The sequence below is a fragment of the Pocillopora damicornis genome, chromosome 13 (genome assembly GCF_964200805.1).
Source record: "Pocillopora damicornis chromosome 13, jaPocDami1.2, whole genome shotgun sequence".
NCBI classification, from domain to species: Eukaryota; Metazoa; Cnidaria; class Anthozoa; order Scleractinia; family Pocilloporidae; genus Pocillopora; species Pocillopora damicornis.
In genome coordinates, this window is record NC_142682.1 from 20918874 (window position 1) to 20931782 (window position 12909).

At 39.5% G+C, this 12909-nt stretch overlaps 1 protein-coding gene across 1 annotated transcript in view; it reads right to left on the reverse strand.

Moving 5' to 3' along the window:
• Positions 1–12909, reverse strand: part of LOC113664237 (uncharacterized) — a 30857-nt gene that overhangs the window by 983 nt on the left and 16965 nt on the right. The window contains exons 15-36 of the mRNA XM_089191649.1: positions 12587–12727; positions 12074–12241; positions 11622–11762; positions 8844–8998; positions 8313–8512; positions 7509–8206; positions 7227–7367; positions 6654–6821; positions 6439–6579; positions 6205–6356; positions 5908–6107; positions 4849–5546; positions 4567–4707; positions 3993–4160; positions 3778–3918; positions 3544–3695; positions 3218–3411; positions 2188–2852; positions 1562–1702; positions 909–1076; positions 491–631; positions 193–344 (exon numbers count right to left, since the gene is read on the reverse strand). Coding sequence (XP_089047775.1) covers positions 193–344; positions 491–631; positions 909–1076; positions 1562–1702; positions 2188–2852; positions 3218–3411; positions 3544–3695; positions 3778–3918; positions 3993–4160; positions 4567–4707; positions 4849–5546; positions 5908–6107; positions 6205–6356; positions 6439–6579; positions 6654–6821; positions 7227–7367; positions 7509–8206; positions 8313–8512; positions 8844–8998; positions 11622–11762; positions 12074–12241; positions 12587–12727 — 5066 coding nt within the window. The remainder of the gene's footprint in view (positions 1–192; positions 345–490; positions 632–908; positions 1077–1561; positions 1703–2187; positions 2853–3217; positions 3412–3543; positions 3696–3777; positions 3919–3992; positions 4161–4566; positions 4708–4848; positions 5547–5907; positions 6108–6204; positions 6357–6438; positions 6580–6653; positions 6822–7226; positions 7368–7508; positions 8207–8312; positions 8513–8843; positions 8999–11621; positions 11763–12073; positions 12242–12586; positions 12728–12909) is intronic.

Genomic DNA, 12909 nt, shown 5'->3' on the forward strand with positions numbered 1-12909 from the left:
CGTTTAATGTCTATGACAGCAGTAGAATTAATAAGGTACCCAAAGTGTACGGTTAAGAATATATGAAAGTCATATATTTGAACTGCGGATAAAGACATGAATGAAAGTGATCCTCGCAGTGATATGCACTACTTAGGCAGTAGTGAAAATAAGGCCTTAAAAAAAAACCAAAGTATAATGATAATCTCTTACCTCACATATTCACCACTGGGATCAACTTTCTTTCCAACTTCCACAGGACAGAACCAAGGCACGTGCTCTTTCACAAAAGTACTTCCGGACAGCCACAACCAGTTACCAGCATTGAGGCTCCTTTCCGAGTCAAGTTGAAGTTCTTCAAAGACCTAATGAAACAAATTATGAAATAGTTGATTTGAGCATCTTCGTGAATAAACACTAAAATAGACCGATGACACATAGTTCAACGACCGGCTCAAAACTAGCATATTCCTTCATGTATAAAAGTGCTACAAAACAAACCAATTCCGACCTTAAACCCTTCTCGCCAGTTGATCCACAGACAACCGCGAGTCAAAAATGAGCCCACGGCACGCCGTGCGATGTCGTGAATCCAACCTTCTAAGCGGAGCTGTCTCATGATGGCATCAATCCAAGGAAAACCAGTCATACCCTATCATAAAAAAAATATTCGGGCGTTACACACAAAGCATTACAGACTAACCTTAAGTTTACACGAGTATAAAAGGACGTTACGATAGAGTGATACTTATTTAAGAGCATAGGCGTAGCGTGCAAAGCAGTTTGAGTGAAGACACCCTTGAAGTTTAGAACAAGTGGTATATCCTTCAGACGAATTTTGCAATTCATCAAGCGATTTTAAAACATTGATGATGGACTTATAATGATGATTAGTTCATGGTCAGGAATATTTTCTTTTGAGATCTGACCTGTTTCCATTTTTCAAGATGCTCTGGATCTTCTTCCCAAGGAATCTGTAGGCTAACCGGGTTGCTGATCATCTCGTGTAAGTCGGAAACTTGGCTTCCAGCAACAAAGAAGAACTCGCGCCACAAAAGTTTTTTGAAAAGATCGAAAGATGGGTTCATAGCCTTACACTGCAAAAAACGCCAATGAATTAAAACAACATCATCCATACGATAGAAGTAGGTAAAGGGATACTTGAGTCTGTTTCGACAGTGTTTAACAAAAAACTGACCGCTAATGAATTTAGCTTTGTCTCTATTTCATTGGAAATTGACAAGATAGCGAAGTCAATCAAGTCCATAGCTGGGATATATCTCCTCCTCAATGGTTATTTACAGGAAAGAGTAACAGTTGCCTGCACTGTAAAGCTCGCTCAAGAAATAATAATTGGCTTGTTCTTAGAAGTCGTTGTACCTCACGCTGTCTACCAACAGAGTAATTCCACTCAAAACTACAAATCGAGGTTAGACTTTAAGCAAACCTCTTGAAAAACAGAGTCAGTTCACAAGAGTTAGTAACTTTCGTGGAGTTTGCATATCTAAAAGCCTGGAGTGAGAGCCCTCCTCTGTACCCCTTTGTTTCCCTTCTCTTAATACATGAACAGGCTGAACTGTACCTTGATATATTCCTCAGTCATTCTTTGATAAAGGAGCCTGGGAGACAGACAACCCAGCCTCAGGTAGGGGCTCAGGTGGTATTGTGACGGCATCAGTGAACGGGCTGTTAACAACGGCTCGCAAAAGTCGTTCTTTACCATCTGCAGGAATTATATTGACTACGTCACAATGGGAAATACAAAGAGCTTAACAAATCAAGATATACTAAGAGTTTACCAGCGAGAAGTCCTAAGAATTGTCTCCCCTTGCCATCTATAAGCAGATGGGCAATGAGTTTGAAAGCTTACCTGAGCATAAGACTTACAGTAGAGCAAAGTGGAACATTACCAACAGATGGGCGCAAAGACAACATAATTTTACATACAGTGTTAACAAACCTGGCGAGAGTACCTGCTTATAATGCTATTGGTACAAGTTTCCTTCATTTGAACGGCTCAACATTACAAAGCGAAAGCAACAAAGGCCACCACCTGGTTTAAATAAGTGGTTTTCTAAACAACACGTAACATTTCATGAAGCCAGAGCCATTGACCAAAAAGAGACTGCTATTTGGAAAAGTCTTTCTGATTGGAAAACAACTGGCTTAGAGGAATAATTCAAGCAAAATGTCTGAAAGAATTCCAACCTCGCATAAAGCTGCCTCCATCCTTGACAACGCCTCTCTCTCGCCACCTTGATAAAACCACGAGCCACTAGAATGCAACTTTTGGATGTCTAGTGCAGGGACTCCGTACTGCGTATCATGATCTCTTCCTACGGGAGTAACACACGAGCCAAATAGCTTTCTGTCAACCCTTGGCACTGGTTTTTGGGGTCGCCCAAGTTGCACAACAAGTTTTTGAAATTCGTCGAAAAGTTGGGGTGCTCTTCCTTCAGGTGATTTTAGAAGCGCTTTAGTGTCATAAAGGGTGTGTGACACGTGGCTGATAACTTGGATTCCAGCTTTCTTGGCAACAGTAGTCACAACCATATCCCTGGTCTTACAATCAGGCTCACAATCAACCTCAAAAGAAAGCCGAGTGATGCTCCACTGTTCAAAAAGAGATGGTAAGACATCTAACGGTCTACCCTCCAATACGAAGAGACGCGAGCCGTACTCCGCCAGACTGGCATCCAGGTCCTTTAGTGATTCTAGCAATAAACGCCAACGGTTTGGACTCAACCTTGCTTCAGCACAACTATCAAGAATATACACTCCATAGAACACTGCACTGTCTACAAGGCAATCTCTTAAAGTGGGATTATCGTGAAGTCGAAGATCCTTCCTAAACCAGTGAAGACTGATGTGCCCTAAAAAGAAACGTAACAAACCCGCTTAAGAACTAACATCGTCTTAAAAAAAACCACCTGGTAATTCAGAGTTAAACTCCACTTTTAGAACACTAATAACAAATGACAAACCAACTTTGAAGCCGGGGTCGCATGTACTCCTCGTACTTTACACTACCATTGCTGTTCGAACTATTCGAATTATTTGGTGAAGTATGCTAATCATACTTCACCGAATAATTCGAACGGCAATACTCTTTTATTACAAGATCTAACAATGATGATGTGAGGTCCAACCAAGTGTACCTTTTTGATGTTTAAAAACATTAAAAGGTAAACGTGGTTAGATCTCCCATCATCATAGTCAGTTGTACAATATTACCTACCTGATATGTTCAAGGTGTTGCACATATCTTTCAAGCGCCGCACACAGATCTTTCGCTGTTCAATGTGATTAGCTAATGGTTCCGGATAATCGTCACCAACCACGCACCGCGCCGCCTTTTGGACTGCTAAAGGCGCTTTCCAAGGCTCGAACAGATATTGCAGAGGTAACCTTTTCAGTTCTGAGACATAACGTCTACAAAAGAAAAAAATTGTAAGGTATAACTGAAGCACGCAAATAAACAAAATTTCCCAAAATGAAAAAAAGAGGTTTAGAGGAAACCTTAAAATAATCCATACGGAGAATGGTTTTAAAACTTATTTTCACCTCACATATTCCCCATTGGGATCAACCTTCTTCCCAACTTCCACAGGACAAAACCAAGGTACGTGCTCTTTCACAAAAGTACTTCCAGACAGCCACAGCCAATTTCCCACATTCAGACTCCACTCAGCATCCAATTGAAGCTCCTCGAAAACCTTAAGAAAGGAAATCAACCTTTTAACCTCTTTACTCCGAACCAGAAACTCACTGTTAAATATCCATTTGGGTATTTCTTACCTTAACTCCCTCTTCCCAGTTGATCCAAAGGCATCCCCTGGTCAAGAAACACCCAACAGCCTGACGTGCCATATGAGGGATCCAACCCTCTGTGCGCAACTGTCGCATTACTGCATCAATCCATGGAAATCCAGTAGTGCCCTGGAAGTTGTATAGCACATTGTTAACACATATTATCAACAACACCGTCGTTGACATAATTCCATGAAACTTACATTCTTCCACCGCTGGAGACCTTCAGCATTTTCCTCCCATGGATACTGAACGGAGAGAGGGTTGTTGTCCATCTTGTGCAACCCTGGAAAGGTACTTGCAATGGTGAAGAAAAACTCTCGAAGCAGAAGAGGTTTGTAAAGTGACATGGGTGGTATGGTACCTTTTGACTGTTTCCCATGAGGGCACAAAAAAAAAGGAAAAAATATACAAAAAAATCAAATATATAAAACAACAGCAATAAGTAGTTGAAGGCTTTATTTATCTACTTTGACAATAATTAAGTTTAAACCAAAATAAAATTTTCACCACATCCCTTGTTTGCTGAGAGAAAAAAGTTGCAAGGAAAATCTTCATATGTTTACAATCTTGTCAATTTCCAAGTCACTTCTTCATTTTCGAAATAACACCCACCCCATCAACCACTGAGTTGCTATAAAAGTTATGTTCACGAAGTTTCCAAGCATACCCACTCATGCCTTTCTATCACAGAATCATTTTGCACCTCAAGGCCAGTCATTTATTGGGTTTTTTTTTAAAGTAACCTTTTAGATTTAATTTAAAGGTGATGCACACCTTGACATAACAGTCAGTAAAGCTCTCCCACATCATTCTGGGTGACAAACATCCAAACCGAAGGTATGGACTTAAGTGAGTTTTTGAGGAAGTCATTGATGCTGCACTTAATGGGACCTCCTCAAAGTCGTTTTTCACCAACTAAACACATAAAAAAAACAAAAAGGAATTAGAAGTCTACAATACTGTACTAAGAAATTACCAAAACAAGTTGTCATTCACGGTTAATTCTCACCCATCAGTATAACCAAATTTAGCAAGCTACGAAAATGTATTATGTACCTCTTTCTCAAGAAGACCAAGTCTTCTTAAAGCCTCTTGTTCTCCCCCTCTCCATAACCCTGCACTTGTCACACATCGTATGTCCTTCACTCCTAGCTCATTCAATTCAGGAACTCCATACTTTCTCTGATGATCAACAGCTACTGGTGTCACACAGTTTCCCACAAGTTGTCTGTTCACTTCTTTGACAGGACTGGGTACACTGAGCTTGTTCTCTTCGATGACTTTTACAAATTCTTTAAAAAGCATTGATATCTTCCCCCGATTGGCATCGACAATTTGACATGGCTCAAACAGAGTATGCGATGTTTTGCTGACTACTTCAACTCCCGATTTCTCCGCTATATGTCGGATAACAGCATCTCTCTGGGCCCCAAATGGCTCACAGTCAGTTTCAAAGCTAATGCGAGTTATGCCCCAATCTGAGATTAATTCAGGGAGCACCTCCACAGCTCTGCCTTGTACCACGAACAGGCGTGATCCAAGCCTTGCTAGCTGATTATCCAGATCTCTTAAGCTCTCAAGTAAGAAATTCCAGCGGTTGGCTGAGATTTTGCTCTGCTTTGCTGCTGCAGTGTCCAAAATGTATACAGGATAGAATGTCTCACTTCCGTTCAAGCAGGAGCGCAATGTGGGGTTGTCATGAAGCCTCAAGTCTTTTCTAAACAAATGCACACTGGTGTGTCCACTATGCATGTCTACAAAGAGAAATTGAATAACATTTATCTATTTCCTGAATTGCGTCTGCCCGCAAGAGGTGATATCTTAACGTCACGAACTACATTACAAGAGTCACAAGCGGTTCTCCATCATAACAGCATATCCCCAGCGTATCACCCTTTTTTAGTTACCATAAATATGGTGTTATTTCTTCCAAATTATTACTTAGGTAATTAAGACTACCTCAGGTAGTCTTTTTAATCATAATTTAACATATCATGTTACAGGCACTCTTTAGTGATTATCTCCTTATCATTTCCAATTTCCAATTGCGCCAAAATGACAAAAGTAGGTGTAATAGCATGCTCCGCACTCAAATACTTCATTTTTGACTTTTACCTGGACTTTCAGCAACGAGTCTCTGGGTCACTTCTTTCAGCCGAATCACACATTCCCTTCTCTTTTCTTTATGGTCCACCAGTGGGAAGGGGTAGTCTTCACCCAATATAAATCCAGCAGCTTGTTGAACAAATGCAGGTGCTTTCCATGGTTCAAACAAATACTCTGTGGGCAACCCTTTCAACTCAGGGACGTATTTCCTGCAAAACAATTTCCAATAAAACATTAGTGTCTGCTCAATAAATTAGGTCAGTCCTTACTTAGCACTAGTTAAAACCAACCACACATTACATTTACCTCACATATTCCCCATTGGGATCAACCTTCTTCCCAACTTCCACAGGACAAAACCAAGGTACGTGCTCTTTCACAAAAGTACTTCCAGACAGCCACAGCCAATTTCCCACATTCAGACTCCACTCAGCATCCAATTGAAGCTCCTCGAAAACCTTATGGAAGGAAATCAATCTTTTCACCTCTTTCCTCTAAACCAGAAACTCACTGTAAAATATTCATTTCAGTATTTCCTACCTTAAATCCCTCTTCCCAGTTTATCCAAAGGCATCCCCTGGTCAAGAAACACCCAACAGCTTGACGTGCCATATGAGGGATCCAACCCTCTGTGCGCAACTGTCGCATTACTGCATCGATCCATGGAAATCCAGTAGTGCCCTGGAAGTTGTAACGCACATTGTTAACACATATTATCAACAACACCGTCGTTGACATAATTCCATGAAACTTACATTCTTCCACCGCTGGAGACCTTCAGCATTTTCCTCCCATGGATACTGTATGGAGAGAGGGTTGTTGTTCATCTTATGAAGCCCTGGAAAGGTACTTGCAATGGTGAAGAAAAACTCTCGAAGCAGAAGAGGTTTGTAAAGCGACATAGGTGGTATGGTACCTTTCGACTGTTTCCCATGAGGGCACAAAAAAAAAAAGTAAAAAATTAGATGAACAAATCAAATAAATAAAACAACAGCAATAAGTAGTTGAAGGCTTTATTTATTTACTTTGACGATAATTAAGTTTAAACCAAAATAAAATTTTCACCACATCCCTTGTTTACTGGGATAAAAAAGTTGTAAGGAAAATCTTCATATGTTTACAGTCTTGTCAATTCCCAAGTCACTTCTTCATTTTCAAAATAACACCCATCCCATCAACCACTGAGTTGCTATAAAAGTTATGTCCACGAAGTTTCCAAGCATACCCAGTCATGCCTTTCTATCACAGAATCATTTTGCACCTCAAGGCCAGTCATTTATTGGGTTCTTTACGTAACCTTTTAGATTTAATTTAAAGGTGATGCACACCTTGACATAACAGTCAGTAAAGCTCTCCCACATCATTCTGGGTGACAAACATCCAAACCGAAGGTATGGACTTAAGTGAGTTTTTGAGGAAGTCATTGATGCTGCACTTAATGGGACCTCCTCAAAGTCGTTTTTCACCAACTAAACACATAAAAAAAACAAAAATGAATTAGAATTCTAAAATACTATACTAAGAAATTACCAAAACATGTTGTCATTCACGGTTAATTCTTACCCATCAGTTTAACAAAATTTAGCAAGTTACGAAAATGTATTATGTACCTCTTTCTCAAGAAGACCAAGTCTTCTTAAAGCCTCTTGTTCTCCCCCTCTCCATAACCCTGCACTTGTCACACATCGTATGTCCTTCACTCCTAGCTCATTCAATTCAGGAACTCCATACTTTCTCTGATGATCAACAGCTACTGGTGTCACACAGTTTCCCACAAGTTGTCTGTTCACTTCTTTGACAGGACTGGGTACACTGAGCTTGTTCTCTTCGATGACTTTCACAAATTCTTTGAAAAGCATTGATATCTTCCCCCGATTGGCATCGACAATTTGACATGGCTCAAACAGAGTGTGTGATGTTTTGCTGACAACTTCAACTCCTGATTTCTCTGCTATATGTCGGATAACAGCATCTCTCTGGGCCCCAAATGGCTCACAGTCAGTTTCAAAGCTAATGCGAGTTATGCCCCAATCTGAGATTAATTCAGGGAGCACCTCCACAGCTCTTCCCCGTACCACAAACAGGCGTGATCCAAGCCTTGCTAGCTGATTATCCAGATCTCTTAAGCTCTCAAGTAAAAAATTCCAGCGGTTGGCTGAGATTTTGCTCTGCTTTGCTGCTGCGGTGTCCAAAATGTACACAGGATAGAATGTCTCACTTCCATTCAAACAGGAGCGCAATGTGGGGTTGTCGTGAAGCCTCAAGTCTTTTCTGAACAAATGCACACTGGTGTGTCCACTTTGCATCACTGCAGAGAAAAATTAGAAATTCTGAATCCCTTTATCCATGTTTAAAGAACTTAGAGAAAAATAATTTCCAAAATCTTTAAAACTCCTCATTATCATTGTATATACCTGGAATTTGAATAGTCATGCTCTGGGCTAATTCTTCCAGCCTCTTTAGACACGTCCTCAAGTGTTCTTTATGGTCCACTAACGGTAAGGGGTAGTTTTCACCGATTATACATCCAGAAGCTTGTTGAACTGGTTTAGGTGTTTTCCATGGTTCAAACAGGTACTTAATAGGAAAACTGCGGAGCTCAGGCACGTATTTCCTAAAATCATAGCAATTTTAAAGATCTACATCTTAAATTGGTTGTTAAGAAATAAATGGTCTGATCCTTAGAGTAACAGAAGATGCTATGATCTGAACATATTTGCGAGGGTGGTTCTAAAATGCTTACCTAACAATGACAGAGACTGATATTTTGAGAATTTGATAGGGTGTTCTTCCCATGTGAGTGAAGAAATCACTCACATAGTCCAAAGACAGATGATTGCCTTTAGACATCAAGTGACACACCTATCAATCCAGATACCAGGCCTTATCAGTAACTTGGAACTGGTTGTTTCAAGTAGTAAGTGGAAAGGTTACTGATTATTTACCTAATGTACTCTCCAGAGGGGTCCATCTTTCTTCCACTGTCCACTGGGCAGAAGAACTCAAGAGGTTTATTTCTGTCAAAGACATTGCCAGAAATTGACAACCACTTTCCAGCATTTATGCTCCACTCTACATCTAACTGAATCTCTCCAAAGACCTATAAAAGTTAAAATGTTCATTTAATCTACAGGTAGTTGTAAACCTATCCTTTATAGCAGTTTATGGCAGGGCATTTTATGACACAGATGGTGGGCCTATTTGCTTTTTCCAGCATGGCAGTTGCATTCTTATCAAGAAGAGAAACTGAATAAAAAAGAGTGAACTTATGGCATTTTATTGTTTCATGCCAAAGGAACCTTTTCATGTAATTGAATAGAGCATTTTGACATGAGACCCTTACTTTGACCCTGTAATTCTGGTTTATTTAATTGTATCAAAAATCTAAAAGAAAAAGATAAACAAACAGAAAAAGTATCAAAGGCACCCAGGTAAAATGTCAGGTGGGATATGGGTGGGATACCGGCAATCCCACCCAGGATCCCAAGTGGGAATGGCAGGATCCCGCCTTAGGTGGTGGGATCCCACCTTTCCCACCTGGGATGAAAATTTGATCCCACCCAGGATCCTGCTTTAAATGTGGGATTCCTGCATCCCACCTGGGATCTTAGGTGGGATTTCTGCATCCCACCTGGGAGTTTTGGTGGGACTTATGTATTTTACTTGGGATCCTAGTTGAGATTTACATATTCCACCTGGGATCCTTTATCCCACCTAGGAAAACACTCTCACTCATGATCTTGGGAAGGATAGAAAGAAAGAAGTGGTAATCTTACCTACATGTATGACATTTAGGTAAGATAATTCCAAAAGATGTTTAGTGTATCTCTAACATAAAGGGCACAAATGTAAAGTCTCCTTTGAACCCAATGATTCTGGGATCATCTAGGTATCTCCTATACTTCCTAATATGTTTGATTCTTGTTGATTATTTCTACATAGAGTGAATTCACATCATTATTTATATCATCATCAAAACATGGATCCAAGGTATGCATCATACAAGGAAAAAGAACCAGTCAGAAAAGTCAGAATACTTTTGCATGCTTCTCTTGAGACTGCAATTGGGAAAACCAGGGGATTCTCTTTGCTAGCCAATGTCAATTCCAAAAAGATCCCCATGATCATACCCGTGATCGGAAACAAAGAAAACTCCATTTGGCACTCATCTTTGAATGTACTTTTCATTGGTTGATCACTCGTGCTTCAAGTTATTTCTTTCCTTGACTGTTTTGCTTAATATGACATTTCTAAAGATGGGTTTTATTGTGGTTTAATGTGAAAAAGAGACCAGTATGAGTGTTGTAAATGAAAAGAAAGTCATTGGCACCATGTGAAAAGAAGGGACAACAGTTGACATATCGACTGGTACAATTAAACAATGATTGAGTGGCCATTTATAAAGCTAGGATTTTGAAAGTTTGTGGTCAGTACAAATTGCAACATTTGTTACGTGATCAATTCTCACCAAAGAGTTGATATAATGGCTTGAATTGAGCTTACCTAATGCTCACCACAACTGAAACTTGAATAATTCTGAGAATCAAATCGGTCACTTGCATGCTGCAGTTTCTTAAGCTTACACTTTTACAATGAAATAAATCTATCGGTCAGGTTTCAATACTTTAGTCACATTTGGGAACATTCTGACCCTGCTTTGCTTTGAAAAATTCGACTAAAGAGAGAGCAGAATTTAAACCACTACCTTCTTCATCAAATTTTTTATAACATGAATTATTGAAGTTTTGTCTTTCTTCTATTCTTTCATATACAACAGCCAATTTTTTTAAATGTTGAGCCAGATTACACTGTGAATGGACTGCATAAATGATATTGAAAAAGTAATATGTTGAGTTGTGCTGTTATTCTTTAAAAATGTTCAGTTAAGTAATTTGTAAGTGAAACAACATCAAAAACATCCTCATTGCAAATAAATTATGAGATCTTCATCACATAAAGTATGTGCATTCATGTCCTGCTTGAATCATGTATGATCAATAGCTTGGGTAAGATAATGGGATCCCAGTGGAGGTGTCCATATGTTCTATAGCTTGTTGGAAAGTTTTTTACCCTCAGTGGATTGACAGGATCTATAGCTTAACTAGAAAATTTTATCCTCTTAATTTGAAGGATTAGGTTACAAAAGGGATTGATAAGATATCCCATCTGATACATTTCATAAATCTGTGGTCTCCAGTGTAAGGCAGGATCCCTCTAAGGATTTTTGTTAAAATCCTAAGTGGGAAGCCATCTGAAATTTTAAGCAGGGTCTAAACTGGGATTGGCAGGATCCCAGGTGCAATCCCACCTGGGATGTGATTTCCTGAGTGGGAAACTATCTGAAATTTGAGGCAAGATCCCAAGAGGGATTGGCGGGATTCTAGGTTTAATCCTGCCCAGAATGTGCTTTCCCGGGTGGGATGCTATTAGGAATTTAAGGTGGGATCCCCACTTCAATTGGCCGGATCCCAACTTCAATTGGTGGGATCCCATGTGGGATGTTCCATAATCCCAAGTGGGATCTCACTTGGGATCCCACCCAAAAATAAGGTGGGATCCCACCCGGGACACACCTGGGACCCTTGGTGGGATTGGTGGGATCCCACCATATATTTTTACCTGTGTAAGGTTTGCTCATGTCAAGAAATATATGCAAGTAACTGTTTTCAATCAGCCAGACTTCCACATTGACAAAAGCAATTCACTTAAATATCTAGTTTTACCTTAAAACCTTCTTGCCAGTTGATCCACATGCACCCTTTTGTAAGAAAACAACCAACAACTTGTGCAGCAACATCTGGAATCCACCCTTCAAGGTATAGTTGGCGCATAACAGCATCAATAAAAGGAAAACCTGTTTGACCCTATGTAAAAATGTATACTTTTAATAGAACTAAAGAGCATCTCATCTGTATATGCTTAATATCTAAGTCTTTCGCCAGAGTAACAGTTAATATGCATCAACAGAAGCACAAAAGTGATCTTACGAAGCAATTTTCCCAACTTTTCTCTAAAAAACAGAAACAACATTTTTGGATGGCAAAGTCAATGTGACTATTTCATCATTGAGAAGTGTGTGTACACATTTAATTGTAAACTCGGTGGAAGGTGTGCAAACAACAATAATACTTGTTCAAGAATATTTCAGATTTATAGCATATTCACATAAAAATACCTTTTTCCATTGCTGTACAGCAAAATCATTGTCCTCCCACTCAATTTGCAAGCAAAGTGGATTGTTCTCTATCTGGTGAAAAGTTGGATTTTTGCTGCCAATCAAGAAGTAGAAGTCTCTCCAAAGTAAGAAGTTGAAGAATGACAATGGAGGATTGCACTGCTTAGCCTGGAAGAAAAGTATTTGAAACACACTTTATTTAACCTTCTATCTGTTGGGGGTTAGCAGTATCTACAAAAAAAGGAGTGAGAGGAGGAAAAGCATTAGATTAACTTTAACATGTAAAAAGAATCAGGACAAACTAATTTCACTACCTGATCTGCCTTCTTTTAAATAATTTACACCACTTAAAGTTCTGGTTTTTATAGAGATCTTGATACCTTAAACTCCCTCAAGCTATTTTTAGGCTGATTTTCCTTTATTTCAGTTTAATTACCATTGATACTTATTTTGAGACAAAGGCAAACAAAATTAAACTACAAAACAATCCTACCTAAGAAAAGTATCACTCACTTTGTAGTAAGTACTTGAAATTGCATGGTATAGTGTCCGGGGTGATAGGCATCCAAATCTGAGAAATGGGCTCAACTTGTCCACAGAATTATGAAAAAAGGTCTCACTGTTTGACTCCATTTGAAAATCAGTGTTCATCATCTACAAATGGACAAACAAGTGAACAACACATATGAAAGGAAAATATAGTTGAAGTAGCACAGGCTTAACTCCATCAGTACCACCCCGAAAAGGAAAACAAGATGGGTGGTGCCCAGCTACTGGGATAGAAACTTGGAAAAATCCTTCAAGCGGCCAATGATGGACTGCAGGGAATACTGAAA